This window comes from Aythya ferina, assembly GCF_964211825.1.
Source record: "Aythya ferina genome assembly, chromosome: 1".
Classification (NCBI taxonomy): domain Eukaryota; kingdom Metazoa; phylum Chordata; class Aves; order Anseriformes; family Anatidae; genus Aythya; species Aythya ferina.
The window spans coordinates 91,719,933-91,747,569 of record NC_140296.1 but is presented as its reverse complement, the minus strand read 5'-3'; the positions used below and the strand labels follow the sequence as shown (position 1 = coordinate 91,747,569).

General features: G+C 37.0%; 2 protein-coding genes and 1 long non-coding RNA gene across 3 annotated transcripts in view; 2 read left to right on the top strand and 1 right to left on the bottom strand.

The window, feature by feature from the left end:
* TRAPPC10 (trafficking protein particle complex subunit 10) overlaps positions 1-11,656 on the top strand; it is a 39,662-nt gene extending 28,006 nt beyond the window's left edge. Inside the window, exons 15-23 of the mRNA XM_084521184.1 lie at positions 808-949; positions 2,057-2,215; positions 3,316-3,545; positions 4,547-4,647; positions 5,114-5,240; positions 5,919-6,089; positions 7,385-7,562; positions 8,570-8,764; positions 9,580-11,656. Coding sequence (XP_084377310.1) covers positions 808-949; positions 2,057-2,215; positions 3,316-3,545; positions 4,547-4,647; positions 5,114-5,240; positions 5,919-6,089; positions 7,385-7,562; positions 8,570-8,764; positions 9,580-9,818 — 1,542 coding nt within the window. The 3' untranslated portion in view covers positions 9,819-11,656. The remainder of the gene's footprint in view (positions 1-807; positions 950-2,056; positions 2,216-3,315; positions 3,546-4,546; positions 4,648-5,113; positions 5,241-5,918; positions 6,090-7,384; positions 7,563-8,569; positions 8,765-9,579) is intronic.
* On the bottom strand, positions 7,820-9,566 carry LOC311437655. The gene is made up of 3 exons (XR_014693609.1): positions 9,282-9,566; positions 8,874-8,949; positions 7,820-8,183 (listed from the first exon to the last, which is right to left on the bottom strand). It is a non-coding gene; the product is annotated as an uncharacterized lncRNA (long non-coding RNA).
* A 283-nt stretch (positions 11,657-11,939) lies between the features above and the next one.
* Positions 11,940-27,491, top strand: PWP2 (PWP2 small subunit processome component). The gene is made up of 21 exons (XM_084521208.1): positions 11,940-12,027; positions 12,145-12,257; positions 12,604-12,698; positions 13,023-13,122; positions 14,133-14,276; positions 14,745-14,880; positions 15,393-15,610; positions 16,203-16,346; positions 16,968-17,038; positions 17,588-17,724; positions 18,702-18,850; positions 19,489-19,636; positions 20,665-20,815; positions 21,183-21,363; positions 21,628-21,775; positions 22,888-22,996; positions 23,442-23,507; positions 23,866-24,084; positions 25,052-25,202; positions 26,171-26,245; positions 26,520-27,491. The coding sequence occupies exons 1-21, from the start codon at positions 12,010-12,012 to the stop codon at positions 26,674-26,676; spliced, it is 2,730 nt and encodes a 909-aa protein (XP_084377334.1). The 5' UTR covers positions 11,940-12,009; the 3' UTR covers positions 26,677-27,491.
* Positions 27,492-27,637: the final 146 nt, after the last annotated feature.

Sequence of the window (27,637 nt, the reverse complement as noted above, 5' to 3'; positions counted from 1 at the left end):
CCAGGATTTGCTTTGTAGATAACTGTGTAAATGAGGTTTGAATGTTAAGTCACTGCAGCTTATCCGCATAATTCGTAATCCTACTCTTTAGATTTAATTCTACCCGGCATCAATATGCATTTTATGAGTTACACTTCGTAAAATGGCACATGGAAACATCTCCTATTCCCTAGTGGTAGTAGCTGAGAGCAAACACAATCAAGAATAAATATACTTGCAGATAATAGTGCTACAGCTTTGCTTTTTATAACATTATGTAAAAACATGTAGAGTCACATTATACAGGGCAAGGGAAGAGTTTGAAATTAAATACGTATTACTTTTCTGTAAGCATTCATGAGCTGGGTGTGGGTGTGTGAAGTCAATAGCTTACACTGAAGGCTTGTATAAATGGTGTAGGATTTTATGAATGTTAGCCAAATCAGTGCTTTATTACTTGGTAAATATAATTCCAGTGCTTAAATGAATTTTAATGTATGTGGCATGGGGAGGGAAGTAAGGAGAGGAGCAAAAAGCATTCCCAAATAACAATTTGACAATGTAGCTACTGTGTTAGCTGTTCTGATTCCTGGTACATGTTATGTTTTCTCTTGACTCAGCCAGCATTCTGCAACTTATATCTTCATGAGGGAAAAGGTGTGCCTTTTGTGAAAATCTTGGCACTTGGAGAGTGATTCTGTTGGTTTGTTTGTAATTTACAAATGCTGATAGAAATGAGCTCAAAAAATACTTGTCCTTAGTAGAGGACAAGTTTGTTCTAGAAGTGCTTCCTAAGCTGAAAATGCCAATCATATGTTTTCTTCAAAGGCCAAGGAACCCGGTACGTACACACTCAGGCAACTGTGCACTTCAGTGGGAAAAGTACAGTTTGTCCTTCTTCACATTTATCCAATTGTGCAGTATGATGTATATTCTCAGGAGCCCCAGCTAAAAGTGGAACCACTGACTGGTAGGTACAAGTGTTACGCTGCAGTTGTTTCATTAAATTCTGTTATACTCTCATTGGAACTAGACTAAGTGTTTTGTCTTGATTTTTTTATTTTATTTTCAGAATTATATTGCTTTACTCTTGGTTTTGAGCTAGCAGTCTGAAATTAAATCTCATTTTTCAAACTATCGATCAAGTATGATGTCAGTGATGGCTAGTTTCTCAACAACTAATTTCAGAACTTGGCTCAAATTTGAACATGTAGTGCCACTTAGATATTAGGTTTGATTTGAGTTCCCATGTGGATTAGGAGAACTGAATAGTTAATTTTTTTAATTGACTGAACAGATCGGTTAGTTCTGTGACGCTGCAGCCTCTGGTATTTAAGAAGTACATCGTAAGAATTGGGTTTCTCTGCTGGAGACAATATAAAGTTATTAGAATTAATACTGAATTTCATCCATTGGTTTCATGGATGGCTGAGCATTACTTGTTGTAGACTTTATGTTAGTTTATAAGCTGAAGTTAATAGTGATTTTATTTTCAGGCTATTAACTGAGGCAATTGAGTTAATATGCATTTGCACTATCATCTCAGTTACAGGGGTTGCGATATGTGGTGAGGGAAGGACAGGCATATTGGGGAGATGGGAATTACTGAAATTAGCTACTGATGAAATTTGATAGTTCTGATTCAGATATTTGAGTCTGTGGGTGTGCTGGCATTTTTATCTTGATTATTTAAATGTAGCCTGTGTGTATGACTGGCACCATAGATGCAAAAATATAAAGCTGTTTACAACCTGGAGAACTTTGCAAAAAGCTTAGTACATTCTTTGGGATTGTATCTTTTACTGAATTCTGTGCTGCCATAGCTAAGTGTTATATAAGTCAGCTAATCAAAACCTAGGCCAGCAGCATGGAGAAACAGGTGGTTTCAATTTGAGTGACCAAACCCACTCTGTTTTGGATGGCTTAACACTGTATAACACAAAACCCCAAACTTTTAAATTACCCAAAAATGTGTGACAAATTGCTTGGATGTGTTACTAGCAAATGTTACGAGTGCATTGTAACCATCTCCTAATGAGTTCTGGAATCTATTAACAATTTCTGCTTTCTTCTTCAGATAGCCTTTTGGCTGGTATTCCACAGAAGGTGAAATTCACAGTGACTACTGGTCATTACAGCATGAAGAATGGGGATGCTCTGCAACTCAGTAACGCTGATGCCATGCCTATTCTGTACCATCCCGAGAGCAAGGCAGTGATCTATTCCAACACCAGGGGTAAGTGATAAAGTAAAAACCTTTAAATAGCGGAAAATTTAGATACCCTGAAGTAAAGCTTTAAGAACAATTACACTGATTTTCAGTAGGTGTTATTAAGATCGATTATAGTGACTTGCAACTCAGTATTTCAGTGCAGAAAAGTCTTAAACTTCCACCCTCAAAGTAGTACTATGAACTTTTCAGCAAGTATAGCTGGATAACTTTTTCTTTCATAGATGAAATTCAGTAGGCATAGAGAAATAGCTGCATCCTTTATGATTTCCAAATGTGTTGTGGTGAGCTTATACTATGTAGGCTGTGCAGACATCACATTTTTATTGGGAAGTAATCTAAGTTTTTACTTAGTGCTCTGTGTAAACGAAACATTTCCTTTAGCCAGTGTACATTTAAATACATGACATCAAAGGTTTTGTTTTTCTCTCCTGAACTTGGATGCTGTTTTGTCTCCTTGGTTGCTCAAAAACAAATAACTTTTACGTGAATGAGGAGAATGGTTTTAAGAGACATAACAAAATTAAGGTGAAAATAGGCTAGACAGATGCACCCTGTGTGTAGTGTTAAACATCCATGATGACTGCTGACTAAGAATACTGATGTGTGTGTTTTCAGTAAATTGTAAGTTTGTTTGAGGTAAAAACGGATTATGAGACTAAGGAGGTGCAGTACTGTGTGAAAACTTAAGTGTGTGTCATATGATAGACTCAGGTAGCTCTTTAGCTAATTGGAAGCTTGTTACCAAGCCGTCCTCTTAGTTCTTTTTTGAACATTGGAAGGGACTGACACACAGCAAGTGGTGGTTACTGTCCTGCAGTTTGAGAAGGATACGGCATTGCAATTGATAAGTTGTGAACAGCAGTGGCATTTAAGATGTGTGGATTATAGTTAATATGAGAAGGGTACTAGGGAGCTACATAACGTAGTTTCTCCTTGTTTCTGAAAACATGAAGGTCTTGCTAGGAAATGGTTGTGGTACCATGTATTTTTATTAACAGAAACCAGCCTACAAAGCTAACTTTTCTTAATTACAACTTAAAATGAAAGTCAGGAAGGGATGAATGTCTTAAAATCACTTTTCTCCCCATTCTACACAACTACAGAGAAGATCTCAGAATCTTCATTAAAGATTCAGTCTTCTGAAAAGATTACAAGCATCAGTTTGCCAGTGGCTCCTGCATATCATGTGATCGAATTTGAACTAGAAGTCATGTATTTACCATCAGCCACAGAATCTGCAGTGGAGAGAGAAAATGCTACGAATAAAGAAGTTCACAGAAAAAACAAAGAGAAGCAGAAACAGGACAACTGTATGGCTACTGTTGATCAAAAAGTAAGATGACATTTAACACTTTCATTATGAAATCTTCTTGATCACAGGGGCATGAACTCCACAAAATATGAGTGGTGGTAGCGGCAGGAAAAACTGCCTGCATTTAACTAACTTTCCCTTATAACATTTAGAATGATTTTTGTATTTACATTATAAATGTAAAGAATATGTAAGCAGAAATAGACCCTGTTTACTGTGTGCCCAGCTGTTGCAATTGTTTGAGTTTTAATATTCTGATAGTCTCAGTTTTCATAGGAAGAATGATACTTGGGTCTTCAGGAAAGGTACCATGGTGGTCTTTAAATCCTCCCTTCTGGCTCACGGAAAAGATATTCTTCCACTTGCAAATCGTATATCCGTGTATGTGAATAGCAGGGTAAAAAGGAATAGCTACAGACTAGCATTACTAAAACGTAATGTGACAAAAGATACTTTTTTGCCCTCTCCTTCCCTGCATATACAAATACGTTCCTAAAAGTACATGCTTTGGAGTTGGAAGAATGGCAGCCTAACTTCAAGACAAACTCATTAGTTAAGTATGCTGCTTAAAGTTGAAACATACTCATTTAATACATTTTCAAATATTTTAAGCTTATATTTTAATAAAGTACTATAAAGATATTTCACTTATAGTTCTTACAGCAATATAATTAATATTGACCTTTTACCAGATTATTGTATTAAGATGCTATTAATATTGTCTCTGTTCTTTATCTTTTCTTTCTTCTATGCTATATCTATGCTATATATCTACTGAATATATGAGTTTCCACAGGAAAAGCTTCTTCAAGATTTCATACCCTGGTCAGGGGAAAAAAAAAAGCAAAAGACAGTTTTTCTCAGATTAGCTCTTAACATGCTGATTTTTTTATTTTTTCCCTTCTGAATGCATTAGATGTAGACACTTGCTGAGCAAAGATTTGTTTTGAAATGAGGAGAAACATCAAATCGTTTTATCAAAGACCATTACAAATAAAAACTTTGTTCCCTTTTTCCTTTAGGTAACCATTGATTGTCCTTGGTCAATTTACTCCACTATTATTGCATTAACATTCTGCATACCTTTTAATGCCAAGCATTCCTTATTGTCAGCTGGCAAACGGTAATGTACTCATTAAATATTTATTGTTTCTTCTTAGAAAACAGAGTTGAGTTTCATAAGTAATATTTATAGCTGGTCTTTTTTTTTTTTAATTGGGCTTCTGTTCTGCACAGCTTTGCACCGAATGTTTGCATATTTTCTCTAGTGCTCTGTCATAACAATTTAATCAGTTTTCAGTTATTTCAGTTGTATGGTTTCAGTTACTCTGGAAATAAGACCAAAAGAAAAACCAAGCTAGCTAAATTCCGTGTAGTTATCTGGTTTTATTTAATAAGACAGAGGGTGTTTTACAGCCTCATTTCTACAGGTTAATAAATACTGAAAAAAGACTGCAAGAAAGAAATATACCTGCATTTATGTTTTTGTATGAACTGTGCACTTCGACAGCAATTCTATGGACAAGTACTCTTTTAAGTGTAAATATTCAAATATGGTAGCAAATTGAACAAACTGACATGTTTTTCAGGAAGTATGTTCAAGTCTGCATACAGAATTTGTCAGAACTCAGTTTCCAGCTTTCAGACAACAGCCTAAAAAATTCTGCTGACTGTACAGATTTGCAGCTGGTACCTCTGAACCCTGATTCTCAACAGGTATGGATTCTCTTCGTTTGTGAGCTTGTGGCAGGAGGGTTAGATGAAACTTCTTGCTAGTAATACTAGTGCTTCTAAACACAGTTTTTCTAGTAAGGCTGATAATTGATGTTTGGTCAGATCTTTGTGGTCGTATAAGTAATTCTGATACTTAAAGTTGCTTTGGGAGGCACTTAGATCTGCCAGATTGAATCACACATCTTAGATCTGTCAGATTGAATTGTAAAAGATAAAAGAGATTTTTAGGTAAGTTTTCAGACTAGTCCATTTGCTTCTTACAAAAGCAAATATCTCTTTGAAATTTTTCATCCCTGTATGAACATGGCTAAATTGCTCATTGTTGTTGACTAGGAAAAGGATGTGCAGACGTGCTTAATATCTTTATTAAATATGACTTAAGTAAGTGTGAAAAATACTATATTAGTGTTCCCTCTTGAAACGTTGATTCTGACAGTGAAACATTTCTCTGCTTTTAACAATGCACATATAATTAAAAGATTTCATTAGTAGTTATTTTGGTTGCATATATTTTCTGTTTTACTGTATACTAACCAGGTAACCTTGTTTTTATAATCTGTATTAATGCCAGAACGTACAAATGTGTGTATGTGCATGTGTATTTCCATTTCTTTCCCAGAGAAAGGAAAGAGCTAATACTATAAACAATTTCTCTTGCAGGTCATATATAGTAAGCAATCAATATTCTTTGTATGGGAATTGAAGTGGACAAAAGAGCTCCCTCTCTCCTTGCAGTGCCTGTTTTCAGTCAGCTTTTGTCCAGCTACCTCTGAAAAACAGTCTCTTACCCTGAAGCCGTTCACTTACGAGTTCCAAGTGGAAAATTTTTTTGTAAGTACTTGTAAGTATATCATATGTTAACTGAATATGGTTTCCTAATACACGCAAAGGTAAGTTAAGAAATGTGTAAAGAGAAGTTTTAAAACATAATGATTGATACCTACGTAGAGCCATTGGAAATCTAGATAGTTGAATTGCAAAACTGAAGAGAAGGTAAAACCTTATGGTTACACCTGACATGGGGGAGGGGGAGAGCAACACTTTTGTGAGTTTCTCTGATCTTGTTCCTTGTTTTGGTTTTATTCTGTGTTTTTGTTTTCCCCTCCCTGGGCTTGCGCCTGGAGAATGTCCCTAGATGACTGAGCTACTTTTTCCCTGGTGACTTCAAACAGCCATCTCTAAAACAAATAGCCATTTTCAAAGATCTTTGCTATTGTAAGCATCTGAATTGTTTTTGTTTCACTTGAGATGAGCTCCTCTAATGAAATATTTAGGGTTTGCTAGGCCATTATCTTAAATGTTTCTTCTTTTCCCTTGTGGACAAATTTCTTACTCCTTTGATCAGCTAGGAAGCTTAAGCCAGGTATTACTTCCCATTAAAGGAATTCTATCAACATTATTTAATCTCATCTCTAAATTCACTCTTGTGTTATCCTGTTTGATGTTTGGGTAAAAAGCAGCAAAATGAGAAATCTTTCATTGGGTTAAATCCTTTGGTCTGTTTTTAGTGCTAGTACGTTTTCTACCTGCTTATGACAAACTGGCACCGAGGAACAGAGTATTTGTTTACCTTCCAACATATCACTAGCATTTTTGGCACTTTTATCAGCATCCTTCCCTGGATCTTTTTTAAGGGAAATAAATGTGTTAAGCAATGTTTTTTTTTCCTTATTTTTTTGTTGGTAGAAATTTAATTTTGTAGTAATTTAATTAGTTCTTTGAATAAACACTTTTATTCCGGGGATTATGCTGGTAAAAATGATGGAACAGTTCCTCTCTGTTACTTGGAATTTTGTGTGATGTGTCTAGAAAGTGAGAAGTCAAGAATCCAATAAAAGCTTGCTTCAATTATAAGGTTGGTACACATTTAGGAACATTGAAGGTGTGAAGAGTTAAAACATGGAAGTTTTTACTTGCTGCTGGTATCAAAAATAGTTTGCATCAATTTTACAGAGCAATATAATGGAGTGAATATTATTTATAGCTGAATCTTGCACTAAGGAGATGTAATGGGACATGGATGTTAAATGCAAAGTTAAGTTCATACTGCTTCAGTTGTCCAGTTTTGTTTAAATACATGTAAAATGCCTTTTTTTTCTTGATAACACTATTTTTTTTCCTTACAGACATTGTACCATGTGAAAACCGAGATTTTTCCACCACTGGGGACAGAGTATTGTAAAACGGGCTCCCTCTGCTCTTTAGAGGTGTCCATCACCCGACTTGTTGACCTCTCAGAGGTTGACAGAGATGAAGCGTTAACAGAATCAGATGGGTATTGCACAACAAAACTTATGTATGAAGGTAAGAATATTTTTCTGAGGTATATTGACAAAATTCTCCAGTAGTTTTGTTTCAGTAATGTAATCTGCTAGAGTTTCTATGACATATATTCAGGTTTTGTGGGCATGGCTCCCCTGTGTGAAGCAGTTTTCATTTAATTAGGCTGATCGTTGTGGTTTAACCCTGCTAGGCAGCTGAGTAACACACAGCTGTTTGCTCGCTCCCCCCACAGCGGAATAAGGGAGAGAAACAGAAAGGTAAAAGTGAGAAAGCTCATGTTCTGAGATAAAGACAGTTTAATAGGTAAAGCAAAAGCTTCACACAAGCAAAACAAAATAAGGAATCTGTTCACTACTTGCCATCTGCATAGAGACGTGCAGGAAAGCAGGACTTCATCATGTGTCATGGTTACTTGGGAAGACAAGCGACTTAACTCTGAATATACCCCCCCGTCTTCTTTCTTTCCCCAGCTTTTATTGCTGAGCATGACACCACGTGGCATGTGATATCCCTTGTCAGTCTGGGTCAGCTGTCCTGGCTGTGCCCCTCCCAGCTTCTTTTGTGCCCCCAGCCTCCTCACTAGCAGGGCAGCGTGAGAGGCTGAAGAGTCCTTGACTCTTTTAGAGCGCTGCTCACCAACACCTAAAACATTGGTGTGTTATCAACACTACTACAATCACAAATCCAAGAACATAGCACCATGTGAGCTACTATGAAGAAAATTAACTCTAACAGAGCCAACATCAGGACATTAAGAATATTTTGTTTTCCTCTTTATATTCCACTTGAAGACAAATTAAATGTTTTTCAGACTGGATAGATAGTTGTTTGAGGCCCAACTATGATCCTTTTGGCACAGGGCTGTTTTCTTACTTTGCACAGCTCTTCACATACACAAGCCTGTGAGTTTTTTAAGGTATTACAAAAATACTGACTTTAAAGTGCTCTAAACTATATTAAGGATTCTCTCTCTTTTTTTTTTTTTTTCAAAGATGATCTTTGTAGTGTTTTCTCTTTTATTTTTGCAGTTGTTGACAACAGTAGTAACTGGGCGGTCTGTGGAAAAAGTTCTGGAGTGATATCTATGCCTGTAGCAGCTCGAGCAACTCACAAAGTCCACATGGAAGTGATGCCTCTGTTTGCTGGATATCTACCCTTTCCTGATGTCAGATTATTTAAATACCTCCCTCATCATTCTGCTCACTCCATGCAACTTGATGCTGGTAAAGTTATCCTGAATACATGGCTCCTTACAGAAATGGTTCTGCTTCTTCCAGTAAAGAGGAAAGCAAAGAAATGTATTGAGCAAGTAGCCTTAGGTGTTGTTCTTACCTTAATTCACAGTTCTGATTTGAATTTATAAGATGCTGCTCTAACAGGAATTTTTAATTCAGGTTCCAACTGTAATCTTTAAGGAGAAATAAAAAATGCATTCTTTTCTTACTTCCTTTAAATATAACTATGCAAATTAGTTATCAGTTTATAGTCAAGTGAAAATGCATTTGATAATGAAAGCTCAAGATTAGAGGGTTGTCTGTTTACTGCACATCTACTGCATCTTTAGATTTGAAAATTAAACCCAGTTTTTGTAAGGACTAAGTAGGAAATAGAAGTGCTGAAAATGTGTGGCATGTAAACCAGATTAGATCAAGAGTTTAAATTACAGCAGTGACCTTGAGTCTTTGTACTGCTGAGTAGCCCCAGAGCTGTAGTTAGAACTCATTCGTGCAAGTAATTTACCATATGTCAGCAGAGCTCCAGGAACTGCTCATGTGCACTCTTCTAGCCTGTGACAGATGTGAGGTAATGCTACTTAAATTTTCTGTGTAAACCAACATAATTCATACTGTTGAGTCTGCTGCTAACCAAAAGCGTGTAGAGCAGAGAAGTTCAGTAACTTGACATGTGGTAAGTTGACTGTGTGTCTCAGCTCTGGAATAATTTTGAGTTATTTAATCGCTTAATAGAATGAAATTGTGGGGTTTTGTTTTATTTAATCGCTTAATAGAATGAAATTGTGGGTTTTTGTTTTACACAGATAGCTGGATCGAAAATGATAACCTATCTGTGGACAAGAATGTGGATGATCAAGCTGACAGCAGCAGCATAAGAAGCAGAGGCAGCTTGCATTCTGCAGCTAGCGGGGAACACAAAGGTTTGCCAATGCCCCGTCTGCAATCTTTTTCATCTGGTCAGGTCTTCAACTGCAGCACGGGTATGCAAATACTTGTCATTCCCAGCAAGGACGACCATGTTCTGGAAGTCAATATCACGTGACAACTTGGTATGAAAACAAGGAAAAACAAAAACCATTAGAAACTGGATATGAAAGCACTTTAAAGGATTATGACCTGATTAGTCTTTGTTGCAACATTTTAACGCTAAGGAGACCTATGGCACTCAACATTTACCGGCCATGGAAGCACCAGACAATTGTATCAATTTAAATGTACAGTGAAGCTTGTGTCAGCTAGTTTATATTGCCACTTCAGTATGTTTTGTGTAAGCTATTGGGTTTTCTCCCTTCAGTCACATCCTGCATCTCAACACAGGGCAACAAAAACTAAAAATCCAAATATTTGGACCACTTTTTTTTTATTTTTGTCTAGCAGCTGATAGCTTTGTTTCATGCTTCCTACATATTTTAGAATTTAGGGTTGGATGACACAATTATCCAAATCTTGGATTTTTATGTAATTTACAGGTTTTTCCACACGTGCCAGAAGTACAACAAAGCATACCACAACTTGTTCATTGACTTAACAGTTGATATTCTGTTTTGTTTTGTTTTGTTTTGTTTTTTTTCTTTCTTTTTTTCTCATTGTTAATTCCTGTCATTGCAATCTTATATTAAACTTCCATCGTTTGCATACTTAAATGCATGGAAGAGCTACTGCTATAAACAATCTTAACTGAACAAAATTCCTTAATTTTTTGAGGCTTTCTCCTTCACAGAGTAGACACTGTGATGTCACATATTATATGATTTTATTTTTTTGGGGGGTGGGAGGTGGGACATTCTCTTGCATAGTTCTTACCAAAGAAAGATACTGATAGAATTTAATAATAAATTATTTGGCTTATTGAGTTCCCAGATTAATTTCTTTTATTAGCATTTCTAAGTGGCTTGGTTTTCTGCCCCAATTTTTAAATTGGGGCAAAAATTTCAGTATGATGTGATACTTGAACAGTCAAACTTTCATCACGAAGGCTTAGTGTAATTATTACTGATCAGAGGCCAGACTTCTGCATTCATGAGGGAAGAAAGAGGTTGGTTTGATATAGGAAAGCTTGCAGATGTAGAATAATTGTGAAGCAAAGTTAAAACATGTAACTTAAAGAATTTCATTATTTATATCTTGAAGTGTAAATACAAAAAGTGTTTAAAAAAGAAAGTGTAATTTTTGTGAATGTTGCAAATTCACCTGTGACTGGAAAAATTACAACTCCTTCTGATGTCCTGCTTCTGATATTGAAACTTGTGCATTTAACGTGAGAATGACCTTTTCTACTTGCAGTTCTATGATGGTGCATTGTGAACAGAATCCACAGAGGAAAACTGTCCCATATCAAATATTTGTCAGTAAAGCGAAACATAAATAATAATAAAGAGGAACTGCTCATTAGGCGACTTTTTGTTTGTTCTAAACTCAGGTTCTGCAAAATTATAAAGAGGAAGAAAAAATCCCTCTTTCCAAAAGAAATTGCAATTAAGTTGAAGAATGTATAAGAACCCTGCATTGGCCTATTTTTTTTTTTAAATGATGTCTAAATAGATGTATAAGGTAGACCTGCTAGCTGAAAACGTTATTGTTATGCATCTTCTTTCTGTGAAGGAATGCCCTTTCTCTGTGGAAATCATACCCTTTAATTCTGGATAAAACCCAAAGCATCATTTAGTGTGAATGACTGCTGGGATTCTTTGACTGGAAAAGGTAACAAGTTAGTGACTTTGACACTGCAGGTATTATAATTAATTCCATTTTCATGGTTTGCTATTAAAATCATTTTTCACATTGTTCTGTAATATACTGTTAGATTAAACACATTGTACTAAGATTGTTTAATGAAATTGTAAGCGTTACAGTTCTAAATATACATGTTTTAAAAAGAAATCCACCTTCTCTGCCGCTGTGCCTCCTTTTAGTTCAGCCGACGACAAAATAGTTAAATAAATAGGGAGATTCGCGAGCCTTTCGTCAGGCACGGGCAGGGCTCCCCTTTAGGGCTGCTGCTCTGTGGGGTTCAGCCAGCCTGGCGCTAGCTTACACGCGAGGGAACCAAACTCGCGTGGGCTCCCAACCCTTCAACCTTGGGGCTGTGCTCCCTGAGGGGGATATCGGGGAGGAGAAAAGGGAGGTGCGGGCTGCGGGCCCGCCTCCATCTTGTGGACCCGCCTCCATCTTGTGGCCCGCCCGCCCCCTCGGCCGCATGCGCGGGCCGCCGGCCATTACACGCGGAGCCCGCCATGAAATTCGCCTACCGGGTGAGTGCCCGCAGCGGCCGCCCCCCTCCTTCTTTCCCTCCCTCCCTCAGGCCGCTGCGTGCCTCGGCTCTAACCGCTGCCCTCTCCGGCTTCTTCTTTTTTCCCTCCTCCTCGCAGTTCTCCGGCCTGCTGGGCACCGTCTACCGCCGCGGCAACCTCAGCTTCACCCGCGATGGCAGCAGCCTCGTCAGCCCCGTGGGGAACAGGATCTCCCTCTTCGACCTGAAGAAGTGAGCCAGCCGCGGTTTGCCTCCGCTTCAGGGGCTTAGCTTTCCTCAGGGCTTCTGTCTTGTACCGTCTATAAACACATAACACGGCCTAGAACATCACCAGCATTTTCCCTCTGGGGCAGAGCTGGGGCTGGTGCTTGTTAAACTGGGAGTCTGGTCAGGAGCCTCTTGCATCCTTGGTGTCTTATCAAGTAACTGCAGCAACTAATTAAAATCCGGAGGGGTTTGCATCAAAGTTGTTTCAGCAGCGTTAATGCAGGCATCAAACCATATTTCATTGATACCAGTGATGACTGACATTTCCCCATTCTTGCACTCAGTTCGCTGTTTTGTCATTTTATTGCAGTAATAAATGTGAAACGCTCCCGTTAGCTACACAGCACAACATCGTGTGTGTGGGGCTGTCTCCAGATGGAAGTCTTGCCATACTGGTTGATGAAGGTACTTGCACAAACAAGTTATTTCTTTCATTAAAAAAATGAAGTAAAAATACTCTCTGAAAAGTAGGCATTCAACCTTAAATCAGAAGTGGTCTGCATTAAAAATTAAATCAGAATTTTGGCAGAAGGTAACTTCATTTACAGAACTTAGCGTTTTTAAAAGTAGCTATTAAGTTTTATTTTTCTTTATACATCATTGTACTTGCTGTCTTCAAAAGTTTCTGAAGTACTTTATTGAATAGGAAGAAAACCCTAAGTGTTCTAGGGTTATGTTTTCTTTGGTGATTGGATAATTTCTATGTTTCTTCTTTTTCTGTCCTCACAGAGGGAGCTGCCTTGCTTGTCAGTTTGGTTGGTAAATCTGTGATACATCAGTTCCATTTTCACAAGCCAGTGCACAGTGTCTCCTTTTCTCCTGATGGCAAGTAAGTAAAATGCATGTACTTCAGAATTAAATAACAGAATTACTCCATACAGTACTTGTAATTATTAAAACATTCTGACCAATCAGGAAACTATACTTGTTAGTTAACACAGAAGAGACTTTGAGCTGTACCAGGACCACTTTACTGATAAAGTTGAGCTGGAAAAAGAAGAGGAAAAGAAAGGCTTTTTTTTGGAAGGTGCCCATAACAGATGTTGTCTATGGTGGAACTTTTAGAAACAGAAAATTCTCTGTGAATCTTGCTGTCCTTCCATATTTTAGGGAGGGTTAAAGAGCCCACATGGGGAATGGTCAGTGCTGCAGAGTCACACGAGGGCACTCATGGTGCAGTTCTGGTGCTGACTTGGGTTTGTTGTCTCCTTTGGTAACATAGTGCTTTTTTTCATATCTCATTTTAACTCTACGGTTACTGAGCCAAATTGTGACATGAATGTGAGAGTTGTCAGAAGGGAGAGAGGAAAAAAAAGTACAGGCTTCCCTTTTGGTGTCATTTCTCAGTTTGACTAACTTAATGTGATTGTGAATGAGTTTTTGCTTGGAAGTTGCAGTCACAGTTCTGGCTGTTACACTGGCTACAGGGCAACATTAAAAGAAATGTGTAACAGGGATACAGATGCATTGTGTTTGTGAAAGTGACCAACATACGGAGGTGAAGAGAGGTTGAAATAGAACATCTTATTCTGGATGTTTGAACTTTACCTTCCTGTGTGAGAACTAATGAATAAAAGTTTCATTATTCAACTTGACTGTTTTTTTCCAAACGTTCTCTGTCTCTTAACACACCTGTTCTTGAAGTTGAGGGATAATAGCTACCTGGAAATATTTTTTTTTCGGTTTTGATTCCGAAATGCTCTGTATTTATCACTTGAGTAACATGGAAACCTTTTTAACATTATAGTGTTCTGTTCCATTGCAGTCTGTACTGAAAAAAACATTTACTTTAACAGCTTTGTGTGCAATTCTGCTTTTTTTTTTCTCCGTATATGACAGAAAATTTGTGATTACAAAAGACAATGTTGCTCTTATGTACCATGCTCCTGGAAAGAAACGAGAATTTAATGCATTTGTTCTGGACAAAACGTATTACGGTCCGTATGATGAAACAACTTGTATTGACTGGACTGATGATTCCAAGTGAGTTGTTAAGCTAAAGCACTGTTCGCCTGCTTCCGTTGTTAACACTGTATGCATGTAACAGTCTACTTTCTTTGCTCTGAAGTATTTACTAGCTTTAAAATTTTATTTATACTTTAACTGAACACTATATACATTATATAGCATAATATATATGCTATAAATACTGTAGCTAAGCAGACTAGAAAGTACGAAATAGACGTGCATTAGGGAATAGCAATTCATTCTTGCTTGAAAATGCCTAGTTATCCATAAAAGAAATGCGTCTTGCAAGTATGAACACTGTTGAGCTTTTGAATATATTTAATCTCATATACCTTTGCTAGAGTTACTAACTTAAGTTTGCAACCCTCATATCTAAAATTGCTGTTTAAGTGGTGACTGTTGTCTTGCCATGCAGAATTTTCTCCGCCCACTGACTAGTCTTGCAAACTAGCTAACTAGCTCAAATTGCCTTTTCTTTTGTAGATGTTTTGCAGTGGGAAGCAAGGACATGTCTACGTGGGTGTTTGGAGCAGAGCGATGGGCAAACCTGATCTATTACTCACTTGGAGGACATAAGGATGTAATAGTAGCCTGCTTCTTTGAAGAGAACAGTCTAGATGTATGTACATAATGACACTACATTGTTGAATTTTAATATTAAAAAAGCTGAGGTAGGATCTTAGCTGTAGATAAAGATGCTGACTTTTTTGATAGCTCAGAATTTTTAAAATATGTGGGTAGTGCCTCAGCTCATCAGCCATTAGTTTACAATTCATTGAATGTTTCAGGAAGTAAATGGTAGAAGGAGAGTAAGTTATTTAAAATCACTCCCCCCAGAAGTTACAATTTTAAATATGAAGAGAATAATCAGCTGTAACTCCAACTGGTAATAAAATTGCCTTTGGTCTTTTCCACAATATTCTGAAGGCAGTGTAGAGTAAATCACCGCTTTCTCAGGACAATTGAATTTTCCAAACCTAATCATCTGGATTGCTAGAGGGCTAAGTAAAATATAATTCCAGTGATGGAGTGCAGACTTGTTATCCCTTCTGCAATTCTGTAGTCAATTCTAACAGGGTAGCAGATTTCAAAACATGTGTTAAATAATAATCATACGTTTATTTATTCTAGCTGTACACAGTTAGCCAGGATGGAGCTCTCTGTGTGTGGCAGTGTGATACAGAGCTTGATGGTTTGAAGCCCATGCCTCCTAAAGAAGATAGGAAAAAGAACAGAATAAAAGAAGATGAAGAGTTTCTTGAGGAATCTAAGGGCGAAGAAATTCATGGAAAAGCCCATCCAAATGAACAGGAGATTAGAGAGAAAGTTAAATATTCACGTGTTGCAAAGTAAGTGATTTTCAGTTTTCCAAAGGCAGAATTTTTCTGGGAGTCTACCACATTGGTCTTTTTTCACCATTTATTCACTCAGTAATGTAAAACTCTGCTCAGGATTTAGCAATTTACTTTAAATCCCATAATAAATAGTTTCAGTAGAACGTTCGTTGCCTTACCTTGACTGCATGAAAGGTGATACCTTCACCTTCAGAATAACAGGTCAGTATTATTTTATTAGTGTGAAAAATATGGCATATGTTTTAATGTTTGAAATCCCAAAAAATAAAATAAGGAGATCATCAGTTTATATGTTAACATTCTTCTCTTTTATTGTATGTGGTATCACTGTGATGTCACTTCTTACAAGATTACTGTAGCAGTTGTAAACATTCAGAAAAAGGAAGGGAAGAGAATTAGCTTTTTACGAACTATATAAAGTACGTTTTTTGTAGTATATAAATATATACATAAAAATTCTAGAAATAGTGCTCTTGAGTTTTATTGTAGGATATTTTCAAAATACTTGACCTACATTGCAATGCAACTATAACGTCATACTTTTGTTTTGTATTCAGTTTGCTTCTCTTATTTCTTTGATGCCCAGGTATTTTTTCAATAAAGAGGGAGATTTTAATAACCTGACATCTGCAGCTTATCACAAGAAAACACACCTCTTGGTCACCGGTTTTGCTTCTGGAGTCTTTCACCTCCATGAGCTTCCAGATTTCAATCTAATCCATTCCTTGAGGTGAGGTGAATGAGGTTGTGGTTGGTTGATTTGGTTTGGGAATAAGGTCTGTGTTATTTTTTTGTTTTGTTTGTTTTTGGTTGGTTTGGTGTGGTTCTTTGTTTCCTTCTTTGGTTGAGAAAACACCGTCTTTAGTAGTGAAGGAGGAGTATCAGAATAGAAGAATATGCGTAGCAAATACAGTTGATACCTGGAAAAGAAGAAAGTTCTGCATATTGAAAATGATCTATAAATTGTCTCTAGTTTGAATAATAACAATATTTTTCCATTGCTTATGATGCTAGCTAAAGAATGCATTATTTCCATGTATAAAAGAAACAAAAAGCAAACACCAAAAAACAGGTTTACTTTCTTGAATTCAGTTTTACTCTGTTACTAGCAAGTATGTCTTTGTTTGGGATATTGATATTCTGTCTTTATTACCAATAAGGCAGTATTGCCCGTTTAATGTTACTGAGTATAACAAAAGAGACAGTGTATATGCTGCTTCTGATGTTACAGTGATACAGAAAATTCAGTAATCCAAGATCATGCCTGAAAAGAAAAAAACCTCTAGTTTCTCAGATTTGAAATTTTATTACATAAGGCTTGAAAATGTAAATAATGGGTAATTTTCTTTAGTATTTCAGATCAAAGGATAGCTTCTATTTCTATCAACTGTACTGGTGACTGGATTGCCTTTGGATGTTCAGGTTTGTAAATTTTTTTTTTTTGGTCTGTGGTCATGAAAAATGAGGAATATCGTGGGCATACAAGTCCAAAGTCTGCCTGTCCTTGAATCCAAATGTTAAAACTTTGCTAATAATTCATAGTCTCATTTCCATAGTGTCTGGCACATATCCCTAATCAGGTTGTCCTCAGAGTTCTTTTGATTCTGGGATAACTACAGTATCAAAGATAAAAAATGCAAAATGAACTGACTTGACGTAAACATGAAGACAGAGTTCCATCCTAGCATATTTCAGATTTTTGGCTGTTTATCAGCATGCATCTATCTGTTTATTACCAAAAGTGAGTTAATAGCATTGTGGTTGTAGTATGGAGGATGTTAAGCCAAGTAACCTCAAATTTTTAAAAGAAAAATGACTTCTATTAGGACTGATCTATGCATAATGGAACCTGTTTGCATCAACAAATTTTTTTTTCTTCAGTTGTTAGGTGCAAGTATGTGATTTTTGTCTTGCATTTGCATGTTGTCATCATAGGGTTTATAATCCTGGTTAATTCTTCTGTGTCTACAGGTTTGGGTCAGCTCCTGGTATGGGAATGGCAAAGTGAGTCCTACGTGCTGAAGCAGCAGGGCCACTTCAACAGCATGGTTTCGTTAGCATATTCTCCAGATGGACAATACATAGTAACTGGAGGGGAGGATGGAAAAGTAAGTGAGACAGTAGTATTGAAATACGATTTTCAGTTTTAAAAAGATAGAATGGAAATTCAGGCTCTTACGATGTGGAAAGCTCTGTAACCATAATTAGTACATATTTCTTTCTTAAAAAAAGGCAAGGAGAAAAAAAGTACAACCTCGTTTTATGTTTTGATTTTCCTCTGCACAGCTTATGTATTTTGATGTGTTATTATTGGTATCCTCTGTAGATTGCATCACTTACGCTTTTTAGCAGATCTTTTTTAATATAGTTGCAGTAAGAGGAAAAAAACCTAATTTATCAAATGTTAATTTATATCCATTTGTGGTAGTTCTGTGATACATGGAATTGAATAAATTTAAGGTCACCTAACTTCATGCCCTTTTATTAATTGATTTTAATGGGAAATTTACTTCAACTTACTTCTAAAAGTGAGAATCCTAAACAGATTTTTCTGCAGTGTACCATTAGAGAAGCTTGCTATTTAAAAGAAAAATGATCTCATAGTACTGAAATGGAAGGCTAGGTGTACAAGATACAGGTACTTTTGTTTTTTTTGGTTGGTTTTTGCTTTGTTGTTGAAGAGAATGTTTTGTAGATTAATCCAAAAATGACATGGGATTTTGAAGATCAGTCCCCAAAACATTAAAGTGACAAAGTTAGTATCTTGTCACGATCAGGAGCTTTGATGGGGGGAAAAAGAGACCTGCTAGTTCCTAGTTTTAATTTGAAATCAACTTTGTTTCAAAAATGTTTTGATTGTCTCCACTTAGATTTCCTTGTTGTATATTTGCCTTTAGGGGTCTAATGATAAGCTGTGTGGCTCTATATGCCTCACTTGCATACAATTTCTTCCAACTGGATTGAAAGTCCCTTATGCTGTTGCAGAGTAGCAGGGCTAACTTTTCTTTATTCTTCTGCTGCCTAATCCTTTCTTTCTGAATGAAGAATAGAGATTATAGGAAGGCTTCTCTCGTCTCTCTTGCAGGTGAAAGTGTGGAACACTTCAAGCAGTTTTTGTTTCGTCACTTTTACAGACCATACGAGCGGCGTAACTGCTGTGACTTTTACTTCCAGTGGCTATGTCATTTTGAGCGCTTCCCTGGATGGAACAGTGCGGGCCTTTGATCTGCACAGGTAACTTACCATAAAGCTTTTGTTTAGCATTTGGTCTTCAGCCCTCACATCCCAAAATGCAGCAAACTACTGATTGCTGGTTTCAAGATCAGGTTACACAAATGTGAGTGTTGCTTTATTGATTCTTGGTTCAGTCTTTGATTCTGACTTGGATAGTAACTAAGGAATCCTGCCATTCCATCCAGTTCCTATGAACAAAATTCTGGAAGGACTTTACTCAGAGAAGCTGGAAATCCAGTAAGATCATTCTTTGCCTTTGCTGTTCAAACAGGAGGAAGGCACCTGTCTAACAATGTTTGCTATAGTTACAGTGGTTGAGCCATTAAAACACAACTGTGTACGTGACTGGATGTGTAAACAAGCCTGTGTTATCTGAAGAATAGACATACACTATGTAACAGAAGACAGCTCTTCTGTTTTGAGTATTTTGGGCTGTAATTTCTGCAGAATTAGTAATAATTTTTTGAGTCTTGGAATCATGCTGAGGTGTTTGGGTCTCATTTTATACAAACATTTTTTTCCCGTAGGTTGCTTAAAAGACTTAAAGAATTTAATTTTATGTTTAAAAAAATGTGTAAAATGCATGTTTAAAACTACCTGAAATGTTTTTTTGTAATTTATTTTCATTTTTACAACAGATACCGTAATTTCCGTACCTTTACTTCTCCACGACCAAGTCAGTTCTCTTGTTTAGCTGTGGACTCCAGTGGTGAGATTGTGTCAGCTGGTTCCCAGGATTCCTTTGAAATATACATCTGGTCGATGCAGAGTGGAAGGTTGTTAGATGTAAGGACTCACAGTGTACTTGACATTAACACAGAATACATCATGGTGATACTAAGTAACTTTGCTATTAGTTGGAGGACTTTAATACGCTTTAATGAAGTGTTTTCTGTTTGTATTTAAGAACTGGAACAAAGCAACACGATTTCCTGAAACGTTTGAGTTATTTCATTGAGCTTATCCTGTATTTTTGTGGGAAATATTCCTCAGAATTTTTGAGTCATGAGCTCTTTCTAGCTGCTGAAGTAACACAAGTATTGCTGAGGTATTACCGTGCTGTGACACGGTAACAGCGTCATTACTAGTTGTTTAGAGATGTTTCATAGACATGAAGAAATTGTAGGTGCTATCCTAAGATCAATGCAGATTCCATGGATGGTTTTGCTATTTTCTATTTCATTTGCTATTTAATGCTTAAGCATTATTGTATATCTGACAGCCAAGTAGATGAACTCAGCAATTTTTACATTTAATTTGGTGCAGGTGGCGAATGCAGAGCATTGATGCTATCTCTCCATATACTTGAGTGGATTTTCAGAGTTTTGGGTTTAGTTCCTTTGCATGATTTCTGTTGAGAGAAGTAGGAGCTCCATGATTGAAAAAATTGTGTTACTCTTATTCACAGTTTTTGTTAGTGTGTTTTCTTAAATGTTTTCAGTTGGAGGGCATCTTGAATTCTCAGTTCAATGACTTGATTTTTCACAGTTGCTCTCCTACTGATAAGAAGGGAAAAGAGAAAATAAATGCTCCCTATGTCTTAGTCTCTCTAGAGTCTGTGCACTATTTGAGTAATAAGAGTGGTTATAGATGCCTGTGCAATGGTAGCACTGCAGTGAATTCAGTTTTTTAACTTCTGAAAATAAAAAGTTGAGAGTCATTGGTATGGATCATTCCACACATCCAAAACTTACCACAAGCATGCGTGGACAACTTAGGTGTAGTTCAGTTGCTACATTTAGGGTTTGATGAATGCAGACTGTATGAACTTCAGTTTCTCTTACCTAATTCCATGTTATCTTTTCTTTTATTAGGTGTTAGCAGGTCATGAGGGCCCCATCAGCAGTTTGGCCTTTAACCCAGTGAAGTGTGTTCTAGCTAGTGGCTCTTGGGATAAAACGGTCAAGTTATGGGATATGTTGGACAGCTGGAGAACTAAGGAGACACTAATGTTGAACTCAGATGGTAATTTTAATTTCATCTTTTATCAAATATAAAAATATTATCAGAAATGATGCAACAACAATAAAAAGCAGAACATGTCAAATACAGAAGTCTTTTTCTTAATGAAAACAAAAAGTTGAGGTAGTTCTCTATAGCACTTTAACAGTGCAAGAAATCCTTCTTCTATATAACCATCTCTTTTTATAATTAGCTAAACATTTGTATTTTGTTCAGAGAAGTACTGTCATGCTTGTTAATCTTTAGCTTTTTCTAGTAGTTGCTGAAATGCTAGAAAAATATAGGGTGTGTTTTTCCTGGAAAAACATAGTCTTTTTCTTCAGAAAAAAAATTGGACCATGTTTTTAACCATTAGTTTAATTCTTTGCAGTTCTTGTTGTTGCTTTCCGTCCCGATGGCAAAGAGCTTGCGGTTGCTTCTCTGAATGGACAGATAACATTTTGGGATCACGAAAATGCAGTGCAAGTTGGCTCAATTGAGGGAAGACATGATCTTCAGATGGGAAGGAAAGAGCTTGATAAAATAACTGCCAAACAGTCAGCCAAGGGGAAGTAAGTAAATGAGGTAACAGTTGCTGAGTTGCAACTGCGTAAAAAGTTATGGAAGTATTTCGAAAAGTCATTGGAGTTTTAAATTGTTTATTGTTCATACATTGTAATGTACCAAAAGTAGTTGGTTGTAGTAAAATGGTTTTATATGTGAATGAAGATTCCGCTTTTTCAATGGAATTATTTATTTTTCTGTCTTGACGCTGTAGTTGTCTTTTGGCTCAGATGTGGCAATGAAATTAACTACTTTCTATTTTTCTTTACCAGATCTTTTACTACTCTGTGTTACTCAGCGGATGGTCAGTCTATTCTGGCAGGTGGATTGTCAAAATTTGTCTGTATATATAATGTCAAAGAACAGATTCTTATGAAAAAATTTGAGATCTCATGCAACTTATCTCTAGATGCAATGGAGGTATGTGATTATAGGAGTCGGTGTCGCCCCCCATCCCACTCCCAAAACTTGGATTTTAGTGTGACATCTAATTTAAATACCATTCATGAACATTTTGTTAATCATGGGTTCATTTTGTTTTGTGCAGAGGTCTGTAAGGAGAAGTTATTTCTTAGAAAACAAAAATAATTCTTTAAATTTAACTAAAACCTTGCCAGACGGCAGTGTGTCTGTATTAAATTAGCAGAATTTTTAAGCATAATTAAGTCAACTGGCAGTTAACTTAAAATTAATGAGATAATATGAAAATTCAAGTGACTGACGTTTTGTGCTAAGCTCACTTTCCCTGTGGGTCAGTTGCTTGTGCTGGCAAAGAGAAGGAGTTGAGAACGAGAAAATATCACTGCAATTTACCAAATGCTGTTCCTGAACAGTGCTCAACTCAAAATTAAGTTCCTTTAAAAGTAAAATGAATGATGAAAAACAATGGGAGAAAAAAAAAATCCAGTAAGACTTGTTAACGTCTCCTCAACTGGAAGAATGATGAAAGCTCTAATGTTCATGTCAGGTTATATTTGACTGTGGTTCCAAACTTGTTTCTTTGACAACAATGGCTTACGAAACAGCCTTCGTTTCTGTGCTGCTCCTTATTGTGCCAGCATAGCTTAAAAGGATACCAGGAGTGAAACAGCTGGAAAAGAATCCTGGAGGAGAAGGTGTTTAAAAATTGGGGGGTGGGAGGCATTCTAAGCGTAATTTTTTCTAACTGGCTGATTACATGACCATTAATATTAGCACAGTAAGATTATAGAAGCTGAAGGGGAGGAAAAGCAGGACTGCATTTGAGGAAGTGGTGCCCCCTTACGTAAAATGGTATTTAATAATGTCAAGCCACAGTCTGAACCAAGTTTTGTTGTTGTGAGGCCATAAGAATGAAGCAGCCTGATTCTTACCTGTGGTTGGCCTGCTATTGTGAAATGATTGCACTTCTCCATGAGTTTGTAAGAACTTGTGGAATAAATTACAAAGAAATAATCACTAAATGATTCCTGAATGTTATGGAGCATTTCCGGGATTAACAGGTGTTTGAGAGGAGATGGAGTGCAGTGAATGGAACTTGTGTGTTTTTCCAGGAATACCTAGATCGGAGAAAAATGACAGAATTTGGCAGCATGGCTCTGATTGATGAAGGGGCTGGAGATGAAGATGGTGTTGCTATTCCTCTTCCTGGAGTAAAAAGAGGTATGGCTTTTAGCCTTGTTGCCTTGTTACTAGTCTTGTGTGGATCAATTTGACTCTAGAGTGGATACCAGCTGTGAAGGCTTTGAATTGTCCAGCTCAGTGTTGTGGTTAACTTGAATGTTCTGTAGCTACAGAGACTTGTTAACGTGAATTCCAGATTCTGCTGAACGTGGAACCCATGAGGCCCAATTTTATTTTTCAGTTGCTTGCTTTTCCTCTGATCTCTAATCACAGCAAAATTCAGTCCTACCACTTCGTTTAGCTTATTCTAACTCGTAAGATCTCTTGGACAGGGACTATCTGTTACTTAACATGTCTTCTAACGATGCCAAGTTTTGACATGTTCCACATTTTTTGGCGTAACGATGACAGCACAGCTGGAGTTGATAGGTAGGCTATGAACATTTGGTGGAGGTATTAAACCACTTCTCAACTTTTCTTGTAGGTGACATGAGTTACCGACGCTTTAAGCCAGAAATAAGAGTGACTTGCCTGCGATTTTCTCCGACAGGTGAGCAATGATGGTGATTTTTTTTTTCCATATAAAACAAGCAAAAGAGTAGATTGAAGGAAGAGTAACAGTGAAGTGCAAATGCCTTTGGAGATGGTTTGTTCAGATATTCTGCAGTGTTGATGGGTTAGTAGTGTGGTCTCTTGGGCAGTGGGTAATTAGGAAACTTAAGCACATACTACTTTGAACTGGTATTTTTCATAAGTATCATCATTGCTGACAGGTTCATCAGTGATGCGCTATTTTCTGTCTTAGATCTTTTAAGCAATGAAGAGTCATTTGTTTGTCATTCATTACTCTTGTGCTTCCATCCTAGAAGACTCATCTTTGTTCTTAAAAACTGTTTCTTCTTTACCAGGGCGAAGCTGGGCAGCCACCACCACAGAGGGTCTTCTTATCTATTCACTGGACTCTGGGATGATTTTTGATCCTTTTGAGCTAGACATTGATGTCACACCCAGCAATATACGCAAAACACTGCATCAGAAGGAATACGCTATGGCCATCATCATGGCCCTCAAGCTGAATGAAAAGAAGTTAATTCAGGAGGTTATAGAGGCTGTACCTAGTGATGAAGGTAAGTGGGTCTTCCATAAAATTTGACTTGAGCTAATCATAAGCAGAGATGTGTAAGCCAAATAAGGTGAAGTGTAAAGGGCAAAGTTCATCTCTGAGGAAGAAATAAAGAAGTTAAAATATTCCAGGACTTGAGTCTTTTTACTGTAGCTGAAGACAGTGAGAGAGGAAAGGATGATCTTTGGTAAAATTGTAACATAAGTTAACACCAAAAGGTCTGTGTGGTTTGTTTTTGTTTTTGTTATGTTGCTTTTGTTGTTATGTTGCTTTTGTTATGTTGTTTTAAAACAAATCTACTGCGTGGTCGCCTAGGGACTTTTGAACATGGAGTTTGATCAGGTCCAAATTCATAGAATGTTTTTGGACATCACTTCTCAGAATGTGCTTGATGTTAGAGGGGCTTAGCAAGTATGCCTGTGTGATGAAGACGGTCAATTGGACACTGGACTGTAGCATCAAGAAAGGAGTCGGCATCTTGAGGGAAGTGATTGGTCTCTTCTGTGAGACCATGTTATGGTGTCCAGTTCTGAGCTCTCCAGTACAAGACAGATATTGATGTTCTGGAGCATCCAGAGGTGGGCTTGGGATGTTACTAGAGAGTCAGAGTACATGACAGCTGAGGGGAAGCTGAGAGAACTGCATTCGTGTAGTCTTCGGAAGAAAGGAGGCCAAGGGAGGATATTTTTACTGTCTTAAAGTGCCTAACAGGATGTTAAAAGGCAGAGCCAGATGTAGAGGTGCACAATGATATGAGAAAAGCATAAACTAATGTAAATACACACGTTATCAAGGACTGTGATCATGCAAACCAAAGAGATTTTAAGTTAACCGATTTCTTTCTTTTAAATACAATAGTGGTTGGAAGGCCAAAGGAGGAGCAACGTGCTTCCCGAGAGGCTGTGCCCTGAAATACAATATTAAATATCAAATAGTTGCCCAGACACTTTTTTGTTTTCTTATTTGCACAGTTGAGGTTGTCTGCTCATCACTCCCAGATCTGTACGTGGAGAAGGTGTTGGAGTTCCTGGCCTCTGCCTTTGAGATATCTTGTCACTTAGAATTCTATCTTATTTGGGCTCATAAGTTGCTCATGCTGCATGGACAGAAGTTAAAAACAAGGTGAGCTCTTTTGAAAGTCAAAAAGCTGACAAGCATTATAAAATACTTGTCAGTTTAGGGCTTTCCATTGACAATTACTAGCATTCTGGATAGATGCATACACGATATTTGAAACTACTTTACCAACCAGTGTATATGAGATTTGGAACGCATGATAGGGTTTGTAAGGATAAATTATGTTTTTCGAACATTGAAGGTAAAACTTCCCACAGCTTTCTTAGCCTGTATATGCATAAAGATTTGAAGAATGTTAGTAGGATCTTCTGAACTGTGTTTTAAAACTCTTATAAATGTTAAATGTAACTGAAAGACAATGAGCAGGTACTGACTGCATTTTATAGACTAGCTTGTAATTCAGGCATGTACTGTGGCTTATTTGTGCTTTGCCTTCCTACATTATTCCTCACAACTATGTGTGCCTTCCCTGTGAATTATGTTCAGCCTACCTTTACTCCAGAGTTTATGGACATCTTGGAACAAAACTAGGCAAATGAGGAGTTTGGTAGCAAGTGACAGGTAGGGAGTTATTTGAGACAGAGTCCTGCAGGTTTAAATAACAGTGCAATGTCTAACTCTTATCTTTGCCTCAGCAGTGGTACTGGTTGAGTGACTGAAATGATGAGAACAAACTTCATGCTTTTGTGTCTGTAGAAGCAGAGTGTTTAAAACAAACTCCTAATTGTTTGGAAAGTACTGTAGTACTTGGAAGAAACTGTGGTCATTACAGGAAGTACAACTAGTTCTTCATGTTGCAGCTGGACATTAGAAAAAAATTGGCAATAAATTTTGAGTATAATCATTGGCACAATCAAAAGCAAAAAGCTTTTGTTTGTTTCATGTTGACTTTTAAATACAAACATTTTAGGGTAACATGCATGCTTGTTAAAATTTTGAGAATATAGAACAGTTACAGATTGCCACATGGAACTATAGATCGCACTGCAAGTTGTGTATTTTCTGCCTTTAAGGTCACAGAAGCTGCTGCCCGTGATACAGTTCCTTCAGAAAAGTATCCAGCGTCACTTTGAAGATGTTTCCAAGCTGTACGTATTGCTAAATTTAACAGCTTAAATCAAATCCTGCAGTGTGGGGTAATCTGCAGGATGATAGTTCAGTATTTGAAGTTTCAAGACTGTCTTAGTGGAGGGCTGTTGGCGTTGGGTTGGAGGTTGGACTCGATGACCTTGAGGTCTCTTCCAACCTGGAAAATTCTGTGATTCTGTGATTCTGTGATTCTCTCAAACATGTCTTCTTTATTGGTATACTTTAGGAGAAAAAGGAATCTGTTTTCTAACATGTTCCTGTTTATTTTTACAGCTGTGAATGGAATATCTACAATATCAAATATGCACTGGCCATTTCACAACAGCGAGGCATGAAACGTCTGGCAGAAACATCAGTAGATGAAGAAGAGTCGGAGTCTGACAGTGATTATCTTATGCAAGAAGGTCATAAAGACAGTTTAAGTTCCTAGTGACTCTTCATGGGAGGGAGAAAACTGAAGACAAAGTGAATTTATGCAGTGGTATTCACTGAGACTGAGTGGCCCTCATAGTGGCATAATTTAACTCTTTTTAAACAGTGTGAATGGAGTTTACGTGTGAGTTACAGGAATGGGGAATATTTAGGATGAAATGCCATCCATGGTATACTTTGTGTAGCCTTTGGCCATAACACCAATGATGTGCTTGACTGCATTGGTTTAAGTTTTTTTTTTGTTCCTGGTTTCAGATACAAACACGTTTTTGTCTTATCAGTGAAGTTAGAAGAATGGCTTCAAGAAATGGATTCTTTATTAAAAACACATTGTATATAAATCAAGTATCATGCATTATTTGTCATGAAGTCTCCTCAGACTTTGAGGTGGACTCTTTTCTTGACCATGGTTTTTATATCATTTTTAACTGGAAGGCTACATGGCACCCAACTTGTTTCATTAAAAAAAAAAAAAAAGGTTTTTAATACATGTATGTGGTGTTGTTTGATCAGTGTTAAGTGTACCCATTTTTCTTGTTTCTGTAACTTACAAACCTGATGCAGTTCCAAGAATAAGGATAAATGATATATCCCCTAATAATGATTATGGCAACAAAGTTACTGTGCTGTACAACTTCTGCAGGAGTTCAGTTAATCTGTTATACTGTAGTAAAAATATGGTTAGAAATTTTCAACTCAGTGTAACTTAAATTATAAGAGAATGTTACAAATGTTTCTCATAAAAGCCCTTTCTTGTCTTTTTTTTTTTTAATATATAAAAGTTTGTATTAACATAAAAATCTGAAACTTCAATTTTCCCTGTCTTTGTGAATTGGCACAGGAATTGCTCAATAATGATGTTGAAGTTCTGAATGCAAAGAACCATATCCATGTTTGTGTTGCTTTCAAGCCATGTACTGACAGGACTTTGTTAGTGAACACACTGCACGAGAAAGATG

Bases quoted from the DNA above. Each gene is read 5' to 3' on its own strand.
- PWP2 (XM_084521208.1), top strand. The intron at 14,277-14,744 runs GTGAGTTGTTAA...TTTCTTTTGTAG, and splicing joins GACTGGACTGATGATTCCAA to ATGTTTTGCAGTGGGAAGCA. The intron at 23,508-23,865 runs GTGAGCAATGAT...CTTCTTTACCAG, and splicing joins CCTGCGATTTTCTCCGACAG to GGCGAAGCTGGGCAGCCACC.